Source organism: Pelobates fuscus, chromosome 6, assembly GCF_036172605.1.
Source record: "Pelobates fuscus isolate aPelFus1 chromosome 6, aPelFus1.pri, whole genome shotgun sequence".
NCBI lineage: Eukaryota > Metazoa > Chordata > Amphibia > Anura > Pelobatidae > Pelobates > Pelobates fuscus.
The window spans coordinates 168,330,481-168,343,608 of NC_086322.1; the positions used below are offsets into that span (position 1 = coordinate 168,330,481).

At 42.4% G+C, this 13,128-nt stretch overlaps 1 protein-coding gene across 1 annotated transcript in view; it reads left to right on the top strand.

The window, feature by feature from the left end:
* The first annotated feature begins 501 nt into the window (after positions 1–501).
* The window catches only part of USP38 (ubiquitin specific peptidase 38), a 32,674-nt gene continuing 20,047 nt past the window's right edge, over positions 502–13,128 (top strand). Inside the window, exons 1-3 of the mRNA XM_063460082.1 lie at positions 502–586; positions 4,451–5,161; positions 5,495–5,630. Of these exons, the coding sequence (XP_063316152.1) occupies positions 4,480–5,161; positions 5,495–5,630 (818 nt within the window). The 5' untranslated portion in view covers positions 502–586; positions 4,451–4,479. The remainder of the gene's footprint in view (positions 587–4,450; positions 5,162–5,494; positions 5,631–13,128) is intronic.

Consider the following 13,128-nt stretch of genomic DNA (forward strand, 5'->3'; position numbering starts at 1 on the left):
TTCACCCTTCCCTTGGATGGCTGAGAGTGTTGGGAGCAGGGAGAGGCTTTAATCCGACGATGAGTCCGCGCATGCGCAGTATAGGGGTAGGGAGATTTCACCGAACAAATGGCCATCACATTTCCCTACCCCTATACTGCGCACGCGCGGTGTGTGGAGTGCTCCCTGGTCACTAGTGCGCACGCGCGCTGTACCTCCGACGGGAGTACTGAGCCGCGCGTGCGCACTGTTGCGTTAATTTCCCCTACAACGTGAAAAATCCCTACCTAGTTGGTGTGCGCTTGCGCTGTGGCGCACACCCCTGGCCAAACGTCACTTCCTGTGCGGCCGCGTCACCGGAAGTGACGAGGGTAGGGAATTTTCACGGGGTAGGGTTTATTTTAAAGAAAAAAAAAAGATTCTCAGCTCTCTGGGACGGAGAGTTTGCACATAGTTTGCGCATGCGCATCATCGATATCCTGCGCATGTGCCGTGGGAGCCAACAGACTGCGCATGCGCGACAATTTAAAGCCCACTAGAAATCGAGACAAGCTTAGGAATACGGAAGAACCGGGACGAAGCTGCTTCCTATAGGGACAACTAGCAAGTATGTGTTACCAACCAGTGTGTGCCTGCTAACGGTGGGGCAGCATGGTGCAGTGGGGAAGGCAATGATGGTAAAAGAAAGTAATTAGTAATGGTGTCAGTCATGGTGGCTGATGTAGCTCAGTGGTGGCCAATGGACAATGCAGCTGAATATCATTCCCCATGATGGCCAGTCAGCTGAACGAGGTGGTGTTCCTTTTACAGAATGTTTACAAAGCTTTACCTGGCAGGGCATCTTGGGAAATAGTAGTCTTCAGAATCTGCAGTGAGTATAGGGGGAAACACTGACTTAGTGGTGGTGCTGCACACATTTCTGGTTAGGACTCCTTCCTCATTAAATGCAGAGCTAGGGGCAAAGACAGACATTATGCTCTATTGGGTAATACTCTGTTGAATACATCAGTAAAAATTTGTATTGTTTTGATATAGAAAACATAATCTAACTCGAAGATAACGTTCCCAGAATATTGTTGGGTTATGTGGGTCATGGCCTATCTACCAACAAGTAGGACTTTCTGTGACTGATGTTTAAAACTTGCCAGTGTAATAATATTTAACAGTCATACTTCCTGTATTTACATGCTAAACGATTGGTTTCATTTTCTCCTCTGTTTTAGTTTGTATTTATTGTGAAAATGTGCTAGCCTTGCAGGTTAGCATCACATTGTTTGATGCGAATGTTTGTTTTTATTGTTTACCGCTTCTTAGGTGTAATCTTAGGTGTAATCTTAGGTGTAATCTTAGGTGTAATTCTTAGGTGTAATCTATGTTTGTCACTGGCTTATAGGAACACTCTAACTGAAATTAATTTATTTATATTTTGTGTGTATGTGATAGTTTATCAGGTAAGATTTATGCCCACCCAAACATTTATTTTTCCCCCAATATAGGTAAAAATCACAGTTTAACATACCTGTAATCCATCCCTGAGACAGTCCGCACAGTACCTCAATTCACTAATAAAGCATGATGACTGTTACTCAATGAAATGCTTCTCATAGACATGTGATACACATGCTGTATGAGAAGCATTGCATGTGCACCCAGCATCTGGTGTCTGCATGCAAAGTTTATTTAATTCAATTCTCAAATCTTTCAGGTCTCCCAACAGTCCCGATTTTCTGCAGGACTGTCCTTATGTTAGGATCCTGTCCACCATGTTGACATTGTTCCCAGATGTCCAACTTTTGGTTATTCCATGTAGCTATCCGTGGAAAATGTACTACAAGTGCATAAGAGAAAAGCTCAGTGTGCCTGAGGAATGGCTATAAAAAGTTGTGGCAAACTTATCTCGCATGCCAACTGAGAGGCCTCTGTGTGTCAGCTGTGGTACTTTTGCCATAGGTTTGTCACTGCTGGTTTATGCACTACATTTGATCAAGTGATTGTTCTAGGTAACAATTATGGTAAATACAAGCATACATTTTAGATTTAGTTCTACCCAGTCACCTTAAATGACCACTCTAGTGCCAGGAAAGCATACTCGTTTTCCTGGCACTAGAGTGCCCTGAGGGTGCCCCCACCCTCAGGGACCCACTCCCGCCCGGCTCTGGAAAGGGGTAAAAACTTACCTTTTTCCAGCGCTGGGCGGGGAGCTCTCCTCCTCCTCTCCGCCTCCGTTCCTCCCCGTCGGCTGAATGCACACGCGCGGCAAGAGCTGCGTGCGCATTCAGCCGGTCACATAGGAAAGCATTCATAATGCTTTCCTATGGATGCTTGCGTGCTCTCACTGTGATTTTCACAGTGAGAATCACGCAAGCGCCTCTAGCGGCTGTCAATGAGACAGCCACTAGAGAATTAGGGGGAAGGCTTAACTAATTGATAAACATAGCAGTTTCTCTGAAACTGCTATGTTTATAAAACAATTAGTTAACCCTAGCTGGACCTGGCACCCAGACCACTTCATTAAGCTGAAGTGGTCTGGGTGCCTAGAGTGGTCCTTTAAAGAAACTCTAAAGCATTAGGAATGCAAATACAAATGTGTATTCCTAATGCATTAGTGTCCTTGTCCCTAATAACAAGGTCCGTCTGTCCTTTCCTTCCCACCCCCTGTCTGTCCTTTCTCAGTTGGGCATAAAATAATTTTTTAATCACTGCTTCTGTCGCGTCATGGAGGACAAGTCCTCTTATGGAGTCAGTCCAATGCTGCTCATAGAGGAGCACTGGAAACCTGATGTCAATCTGTGACTTGGTTTCTCCTCTACAGGCTGTCCGTATGCAGTTTGAAAAACAAAAAATAATGCAGCTTTTATTACAATTCCAACCCAGTAAAAAGATATACTGAGACAAAGTAGGGACTACTTTTTCTCAGTAATTTGCTTTTGCTTGACACTTCTAGACACTGGGCGGCTATTTTATTAACAGGGCTTAAAATTTGAAGTCCTTTGCTACTAGCCAGGTCTTGAAAGTCACTCTCAACTGCATACCTGAAGGGTCCATGGCATACTCACCAGTAGTGAATTTCCACTCACAAAAGTGGAAATTTATAATACAGCATTTTGTATCACTGGAGTGCCAGTGTACAGTGCATTGAAAAAGTATTCAAACCCCTTCATTTTTTTAGAATGATTTTATGTTGCAGCCATATGCTACAGTTTAATTTTTTTTACATTTTATATTAATCTACACTCAATACCCCATAATGACAAAGCAAAAATCTGATTTTAAAAGCGTTACAGATGTATTAAAAAGAATAAAAAAATTAAATATCACACTGACCTAATTATTCAGACCTTTTGTTATGACATTTGGAATTTTATCTCTGATGCATTTAATTTCTCTGATTCATCTGGAGATGTTTCAAACACATAAATGTGTACTAGCAATTTCTTATGTTGTTATTAAAGCAGCTGCAACCATCCGGGTGACATCCCTGTTTGGAGGAGAGGCCTGAGAGTGCAGTAGAGGGTAGTTATACTTAAAGTTGACCTGCAGGAGGAGCAGCCATATTTTGTCTTCAACTCCTGGAGCATCCAATCCCAGGAGCCACATTGGTGCTGTACTCACTTGCACAAATTACAATGCTGATGTTTATAGAGGCTCCCCAAGATCGCTGCATCCTCCATAGGGGTCCCAAGTCCTTTAACCCCGCAAAGCTAATTATTGCAGTTTTAAAGAAACTGCAATAATAAGCTTGATGGATTAACGCCACCTCTAAAGGCTGTCTACAACTAGAGGTTCTTCCGGGTCATAAGGGGCCTTGTAATCGCCTGATGCTGGGCGTTCTCACGCTATTTATGGGGACGTCCAGAGTCACACAAAACCTGATGGGTAAATCCTAATGAAAGCGCTGCCTTTGCTGCGTATGCAGATTAGGTCTCCCATGTCAGCGGTGGAGGATCGACGGCGGACCCAAGCCAGCGTGAGGAACATTGGCGCTGAACGGAGGTAAGTGACAGAAGGGGTTTTTAACTTAGTTTTTCTGGCATTATAGTTTCCCTTTAATCACCGTCAATATGAGTATTTAATGAAGATTTGACTTTAACATATGGTTTCAATAAAGACATTCAAAAAGTAAGTTGAAACTATTAACTTCCTCTTATCTTTCTGTGTTTTGTTTTTTCTCTCTCACATTTTCAGTGTATTGGTTATTGCAAAACTGGTAAAGTAATGTATACAGGATTAGAGTTGTTCCTTTTATTTATCATTTGACAGTAGTCACAAATGGTGTTTGTCAATTGTCTGCAGTTTTTGTCTTTGCTCAAAGTTACAAGAGAGGAAAGTATAGTAAGTGGTGGTTAAGAAGCTAGTGATGCTTTTGATTTAATTTAGTGGGTATTCTTTAGTTAATGTAAGTTTGGTGACTTTCTTTTTATTTATTTTTTTTAACTTTTATTTTAAATATTTTACATTTTCTTCTCTCTAGATGTGGTATATGTTCTCCTATGAGTCACAATGGACAAGATTTTGGAAGGCCTGGTAACCTCTTCTCATCCATTAAATCTGAAAAAAGTGATTGTTAAAAAAGTTGTGGAGTCTGCAGAAAACTCTGTAAATGAAGAGCAATGCAAAGCAATGTTCAATCTTACTACACGCTTGATTTTGGAAGGAGATGATCTTTTCCAGAAGCAAGTTGGACACCAGGTTTTGGAAGCCTATGCCAGATATCATCGCTCTGAGTTTGAGAATTTCTTTAACAGGAACTTTGTCCTGAGCCTCCTTCAGGAGGGCTATAGATCATTAGAACGTAAAGATATAGCTATTATTGACTATATACATAATGGTCTCAAGTTGATCATGAGCTGTCCTTCTGTCTTAGAAATATTTGCTGTGTTACAAGTGGAGGTTTTGAGAATTGTATGTGAAAGACCAGAACCTTTATTATGTGCTAGGTTAAGCGAGCTGTTGAGTGACTTTGTACAATGTATTCCAAAGGGTAAATTGTCCATCGCATTCTGCCAGCAACTTGTTAGGACTATAGGACATTTCCATTCGGTTTCTACACTGGAGAAAGAGCTGCGAGAATATGTTTCTCAAGTTACCAAAGTTAGTAGTTTATTGCAGAACATCTGGAAGGTTGAGCCATGTACTCTATTACCATCTCTTCAAGAAGTATTTGCAATTATTTCTTCTACAGGTAAGTGTTTTTTGCTCTGCATTTCTAAGTGGTTTGCTTTGATGATGGCGATAATGTGTATCTTATCTTCACCTAATAATCATGTTCTCCAGAGAGATTAATTGTGTTCAGGCTCTGCTTTATGCACACATCACTATTCACGTAAAAGTGGATCTATTGCACACTCTGCACATGGACATTAAACTTGTGGTTTACGGAGTTTAAATAAGTAGGATGTATTTTTTTTTTTTTTTACATTATATCAAATGTAGTTGGCATTTGAGACCTGCCATGTAATTGTGTATGATAAAAGAACATTTTAAATGTGTTTATTTTTCTCTTTTTTCATGCTAGATGCTTCATTTGAACCTTCTGTTGCTCTAGCAAGCCTTGTGCAACACATTCCTTTACAGATGATCACTGTTCTCATCAGAAGTTTGACCACTGATCCCAATGTGAAGGATGCAAGCATGACACAGGCACTATGCAGGTACAATTACCAACTTTTTTTTTTTTAAATATAAAATCTGCTAGTTCCTTCATGTTATTTAATTTCTATGTATTAGTCGTCGAAGGTTTGAAATTATTTTACCTAGTGTGTCAACCAGTACTCTTACTGTCTGTAGCTCATAAGCAAGAGGAAAATAATAGGCGTAACTGCCAGAAAAGTCACAAGTTTGCATCATCGATTTTCTAAAGGTAAATTCTAGCTTTAATTTTTTGTTTGAGATGGAGATTCCACTCTTAAAATGCTTATAGTGTCAGGATTTTTCACTAAAGTCTGAATGCTGCTGGTTGTGATTGGTTGATAGTACCAGCTGACCACTTTCAGCTTATTACCACCAGTCCATATTTGCAAACATAACCCAGGTCTATATGGTGGCATTCTGGCTACAATACAACAGAATAGCTGAAATCAAGACTAAATGTTAAAAACCTAGATAACTTTCCTGCTTTCTGAGAACATTCTGCAGGTGGAAGTGATCTGTGCTTTGGGGTATTTATATTCTGGGGGGAAAAGGGAATTGACCTCCAAAGGTTTTATTTTTAGACTGGCTTTGTATTTTGTGCTGTCTGCCAGCTGCTAGGGGGCAAATAGTTTTAATAGATTTAAATAGGCAAAATGTGCATGTGGATTTATCATTTTGTTAGATATGCAAGTCTTTTTTTTTTTTTTTTTTTTTTTTTTTTAATTCTTTATTTTTGCACACGATGGGTAAGGCATTAACCGTACAACTTGTAGGCTTGCGCAGAAGCCGGTATACAAATAATCTGTCAGGTAGATACAATAATAGACATTAGCCATCATCACATGCTTCAGCTTGAATTCTACTGAACTCGCCTCCCATCGTGGATTATATGTTCCTTTAAAATTCTAAGCTTAAACACACGATATGCATAGCGAGAGCAAGACAGCTGTGAGGCTTACGCAGAAGCCAAATTGCAAGAGTCCAGTTTCGTAAGCCCAACATTTAACATCGGCCTACTTGCCAAGCCTCGCTAGAAATTCTGCATCACTTGCCTCCCACCTAGGAATTTTATACTATATAGTTGCCCATGATAAGTAAGGCAAGAAAAACACAACCATGAGGCTTGCGCATGAGTCCACCTACCGAGAAACAGTTGTGCATTCATACTACATGCCATCGGCCCCTATAACAAGCCACTTCCTAGAATCTGGAACATATGCCTCCTATCGAGGATTTTGTTTTTTATGACCAGGCCGTATGACCTAAGAGGGGGCCCAAACTCTTACACCACAAGCTTTAAATTAAGGCTCCCCCAATTTTCTCCAATATGATCAGGCCTGATGAAGTAAGGGAATAATTAGAGAGAAAATAGAGAAAACCAAGGAAAATATAAGAGAAGAACCGGAGACCTCCAATTCACCTGAATGTCCGTGCATTAGCTCCCCGGAAACCGGGGTCATAGCAAGTATGACTGAAAAGAAGATAGACAATGCAGGGAAAGAGGGAGAGGGGGAAAGACAGACTGGGTGCAAGAAGATAGGCAAGATAAGCAGGGGGGAGGGGGAAGGGGCGGACGAGGCGAACTTAATACCACTCGGGACCACCCTGCTCAGTGCCAATACGCCGACCAGACCATATACCCGGCTCCTCAGCCTCTACCGGAACCCACTACGCTCATATCCCATGGTTCCCAGACCCTCTGGAAATTAGCTATCGTTCCCCTTATTCTTGCTGTCAGGTCTTCCATAATTCTTCCCTCCCTCACTCTAGAGAGCACTCCCCTGAACTCCGGGACCTCAGGAGAGAGCCACGCCGCTGCTACCGTCCTGCGCGCGCTTAGGTGATCACCCGCACTAGTTTCTGCTCCCTCCTCGTCCACCCTTCAATAGTTCTGTTTAACAGGTAGATCCATGGGTCTAATGCCAGGGATCTCCCGAACGTCTGCGTCAGAAGACCTTCGACAGATTTTCAAAATCCTCGGATTTTCGGGCAGTCCCACCACATATGGAGGTAAGTGCCTCGCGATCCGCAGCCTCTCCAGCAATCGTCCGAATCTATCTTACGCATGTGATATAAGGTTACTGGAGTAGTATACCACCTGAGTAAGGTTTTCCATGCCTGTTCCTGTTGTGTGACGCATATGGAAGTGCTCTTGGTCGCCTCCCATATTTCCTGCCTCTCAATCCCTTCCAGTTCCTCTCCCAAATCCGATTCTCATCTATCTGTATACTGCAACTTACCCCATTCCTTGGTTTCAGAGCTAATATGGGCATATAGGAGTGTTATCATACCTTTAGGGGCAGAATCATCCCTACACAACCTCTCAAAGAAAGTGAACCGTCCCTGTGCCGCTGCTTTAATGCTGGGCTTTCTGGCGAAGTCCCTGATCTGAACGTATCTGAAAAAATCTGCAGGTGTCATATGGTTATGTTGCTGGAGGTCCTCAAACGGTATAATTTCCCCATTTCTATACAGTTGGTAAATACGTTGCAGCCCCGCCCGTTCAATGTTACGGAAGTCCCTAGGAGCCATGCCCGGTGGGAACTCTCTGTTTCGAAGGATCGGAGCCATAGGGGATGGAGATGAAGCCAGACCAAATTTGACACAGTTCGCATCCCATACTCGCAGGGAGTTAAGGATAGCCGGGCAAATTGCCCTTAAGATGGGCCTGTGCGCTTTCGGCACCCATAATGCGAACTGAGGGGCGTCGAGGCCCGCCAGCAGAGATTCAAGTTCGACCCATCTCCTATCCCGGACCGGGGAATGCCACATAGCCACCTGTGACAGTTGGGCCGCTAAATAGTAATAATACAGGTGCGGTAGGCCCAGCCCCCCTCTATCCCTGCGTCTATATAGGATTTGTCTGGCTATTCTATGTCTCTTGTTGTGCCACACAAAGTCGCATATCGCTCTGTGTAGTGGCATCAATTGAGATTTAGTGACCCTGGCTGGGAGAGCCTGGAAAAGAAACAGAATGCGAGGGAGAATATTCATTTTCACCGAATGAATGCGTCCGAGCCAAGAGATAGGTTTGTCTAACCATTTTTCCATGTCACCGGTCAGGGTCCTTATCATAGGCTCGTAATTGCTCGAGAACAAGCGACCTGGGTCTGCCGTCAGACGGATCCCCAAATATTTCAAGGAGTCTAATTCCATACGCAAACTGTACGTATCTCTCAACCGGGACACCCCATCTGCCTGTAAGCCCACAGGCATCGCGCTAGATTTCTGGATATTCGCCTTATAACCGGACAGGCCCCCGTATTCTCGGATAACTTCTTGTAACGCGGCCATCGATGCCATCGGGTTTGTGACGGTAAGGAGGACATCGTCCGCATAGGCAGAGACTGTGAATTCCTCCCCACCAACCTTCACCCCCTGTATGTCCGGATGCCTACGGATCGCCTGTAGAAGAGGTTCCATGGCCATTACGAAGAGGAGTGGGGAGAGAGGGCAACCCTGTCTGGTTCCATTATGTAGTCCGAAGGGGGTCATCGGAGCCCCTGCAATCCGTATCTGCGCCTTCACATCGTGATACATCGCCCTCGTGACTTGGATGAAGCTTTCCGGAATGCCAAGGTGTTTTAGCACTGAGAACAAAAATTGCCACCGAACCCTATCGAAAGCCTTCTCCGCGTCGATGGAGATCACTAAGGATGGTGTTCCAGTCGTAGCTTGGTTCCATATGAGATCCACATTCCGTCTGGTGTTCTCGAATAGTTGTCGCCCCTGTATGAACCCGACTTGGTCTGCGTGGATAAGCGAGGGCAGAATAGGGTTCAGCCAGTATCTTAGCCAGAATCTTCAGGTCGTGGTAATCAACGATATGGGCCTATAGTTCTCAGGGCAGAGCTGGTCCCTATCCGGCTTGGGCAACAGTACGATTGTAGCTAAGGCCATCTCTGGGCCCAGTCGTCCCCCTTGCCTCAGATAGTTGAAGAGTGCCACCAGGTGGGGTGTGAGCTCCTCTCTGAAATTCTTGTAGTACATCCCGTTAAATCCATCCGGGCCTGGTGCTTTGTTACCCTTTAAATTAGAGATGGCCCTACCGACCTCTTCTTCACTGATCTCCGCCGCCAGGCTTTCTGCTGTTTCCTCCGACAGTTTGTTCAAGCCCAAACCATCCAAGTATCGCAAAACGTCGTTCTCCTCTTGTCCCTCCCGGGCCTGTCCGTCTGGTGTGTGGTTGTACAGGTTTTTTTATAGAAATCCTCAAAGACCTGCGCGATATCAGTCGGCCTAGTTTTTATCGAGCCATCGGGGTGTCTGATTGCCGTGATGTGAGGCCTATTCGGCCTGGGACGTAACGCCCTGGCCAACAGCGTATCCATTTTGTTGGCCTTATCAAAATACATACGTTTGGACCACGTCATGGCCCGGGCCGTGTCATCCAACAAAAGAGTGCGGACCTCCCTCCGAACGGCCTGTAGGCGGTCGAGTAATTCATCGTCCGGGGCTGCTTGGTGCTTCTGCTCCAAATTCCGCAATCGTTTCATTAACATTTCCAAGTGGCTGTGCTTCAATTTCTTCTTGCGTGAAGCCAATTTAATCAGGTCCCCACGTATCACCGCTTTATGAGCAGCCCATACTGTGCTAATGGTCACGTCCGGAGTGACATTTTCGGCAAAGTAAGCAGTTATAGCCTCCCTAATGTTATCAGTTATCGTCGTATCCCGTAACAGCGACGCGTTCAGTCTCCATGTCCACGGACTCGCCAGACATAAATTACCCAAAACAATAGAGACGTCCGCATGGTCTGACCAGGAGATGCTGACAATCCTGGACAAGCCTGTTGCATTGACCAGGAAGAAATCTATCCTGGAGTAAGTTCCTTGAGGGGCAGAGTAAAACGTATAGTCGCGTTCCGTCGGATGGTGGGCCCTCCAGATATCGACCAAACCCGTGTCTGCAATAAATGTTTTTAGTTTTTTTTTTTTTTAAATATCTTATTTTTATTTTTATTTAAGTTTTATGTTGATAACAACGGTCATTATCATATGACCCTGAAGCATCAAACTGGGATACAGAAAAAAGACAAGGGAAAATTGGAAACATGCATAACATTTAACACAGCCCATATACAGTAATAGTAATATCAACATCTTACTATGCTGTTATACCTTCTCCTTTTTCCACCCTTCTGAATGTAATGCACTCCCAGAGGAAAAAAAAAGAAAAAAGAGAAAAGAGAAAAAAACAAAAAAAAAAACAACACACAAAAAGTAAAAAGTAAGGTCTATTTGCCATTATTTAGCACTGATGCATATTGGTCTCTTATCTCCAACCACTGGTGCCATCTTCGCTTATATAGGTCTTCTCTACCTTTTAATCGGCTTGCCATTTTTTCATAGATGCTAAAGGAATCAAATCTGCACAAGACCTCTGCTATTGTTGGTGCTTGTTTGTATTTCCATTTATGGGCTATTGAAATTTTTGTTGCAGTTAGACAATGAATAATCATAAATTTTTCTTCACGAAGCTGTGTGGGAAATATATGAAGTAAAAAGCACTCTGGTTTAAATGGAATATTAACCTTCAATGCTACCCTAAAAAAATTGTCAATCTCCTCCCATAATTTGATAATACTAGGGCATGACCAAAAAATATGTAATAGAGACCCCTCGTGTTTTAAACATCTCCAACATAAATTGCTCGTCCCCTTGAAAATATATGCTAATTTAGCTGGCACCCAGTACCATCGCATAATAATCTTGCAATAGGCTTCCCAATGGTTAAGACTACTAGAAACCCCTTTAGTTATCCTTAATGCCTGAAACCAACTTGCTGTCGGGAATGATTCCTTCAAATCTCTTTCCCATTTTAGAGCATATTCCTGTTTCTTAGGTTCCTCTTGTGTCAAAAGAATATTGTAGCAAAAGGACAAAGCTCTAGTATTAGGCAATCTCCCTGTACATTTTAGAGCAAATGGTGTTAATCGCTCGATTTTTTGAATTTTATTTATTTGCAGAATGTTCCTAATTCGTAGGTATGTAAATATTTCCCTAGGTGGTAAAGAATATTCTTTAACCAAGTCCGGAAATGATTTCATACCTGAATCATTATATAATAACCGTATATAGCGTACCCCTAACTGTATCCAGTAATCTAGCTGCAAGTCTGAGGTAAAAGCAGAGAGAGTCTGCAAGGGTGCTGCAAATAATACGTCTTGTCCTAAAGAAAATTTAGAGATGGACTCTCTCCATATATGCAAAAGAATTTTTGTAGATGGAAGCAAGTCTACTGCCTTATTATGTACTTTAGTCCCCGACCAGAGAATAGAGGTTAGTGAGCTTTGTGGGAACTGAAAGCTTTCTAATGGTAGCCATAGCGGGCAGGAAGCCCTTTCTAAAGTTGAAAGGCCTTGGGCAAGTATAGTAGCCTTATAATAAATTCTAACATTTGGGATTCCTAAACCGCCTTTAACAAATGGAAGCCACAGTTGGTCTTGCGCAATTCTTGGTGGTTTCCTTTTCCATATATGTGCATTAATCAATAGCTGAAACTTCCGAAGTATAGTATTTGGGATAGTAATTGGCAGTGTGCGAAAAAGATAAAGAATATGTGGCAAAATCATCATTTTTATTGTTTGTATACGGCCCAACCAAGATATTTCTTTATTCTCCCATGTTTTAAGTTGATAGTCCAGTTTATGTATAAGTGGTAGATGATTTTCTTTTATTATCAACTTATGTGTTGTAGGGAGTTTAATGCCTAAATAAGAGAGAGATGTTTTGCGCCAGTCAAACGGATATATCGCTTTTAATCGTTGTGTAATATCTATTGGGAGTCCTAGAACCAACGCCTGTGATTTTTTAGAATTATTTTTGTAATATGATATTTGTCCAAATCTTTCCAGTGTGGTGAGTAACTGTGGAATTGATGATTCTGGGTCTGATAAGAATAAAAGGACATCATCCGCAAATAAAGCAATTTTTTGTTCACCTATTGGCGTAATCACACCTTTAATAGCTTCCTGAGATTTAATATATCTTATTAAGGGCTCCATACAAAGAATAAAAATCAATGGTGATAATGGGCAACCTTGCCTAGATCCATTTGTTATTTGGAATGATCTGGACAGAAAGCCAGAATTATATATTTTGGCCGTAGGTTTAGAATAAAGGGTCATTAAATTACTCAAAAAAGCTATAGGAAACCCCATTCTTATCAAAACGTCTTGCATGTAAGACCAATTTAGGCGGTCAAACGCTTTCTCAGCGTCAAGGGCTAATAATATACCCCTTTGGTTATTAGTTTGTCCCCAAGTGATTAAATTTAGAAAATGGCGAGTATTGTCTCCTGGTTGTCTTGATGGGACAAACCCCGATTGCTCCGGTGAGATCAAGTCAAATAACATAGGCTTGATTCGCATGGCTAAAATCTTTGCATATATTTTAATGTCCGTGTTTAATAAAGATATAGGTCTTAAATTAACACTCTCGTTAGGAACTTTGCCTGGTTTAGGCAAAGTGATTATGTGTGCCAGAAGCATTTCTTCTGGTAAAGACCCAGGGATCT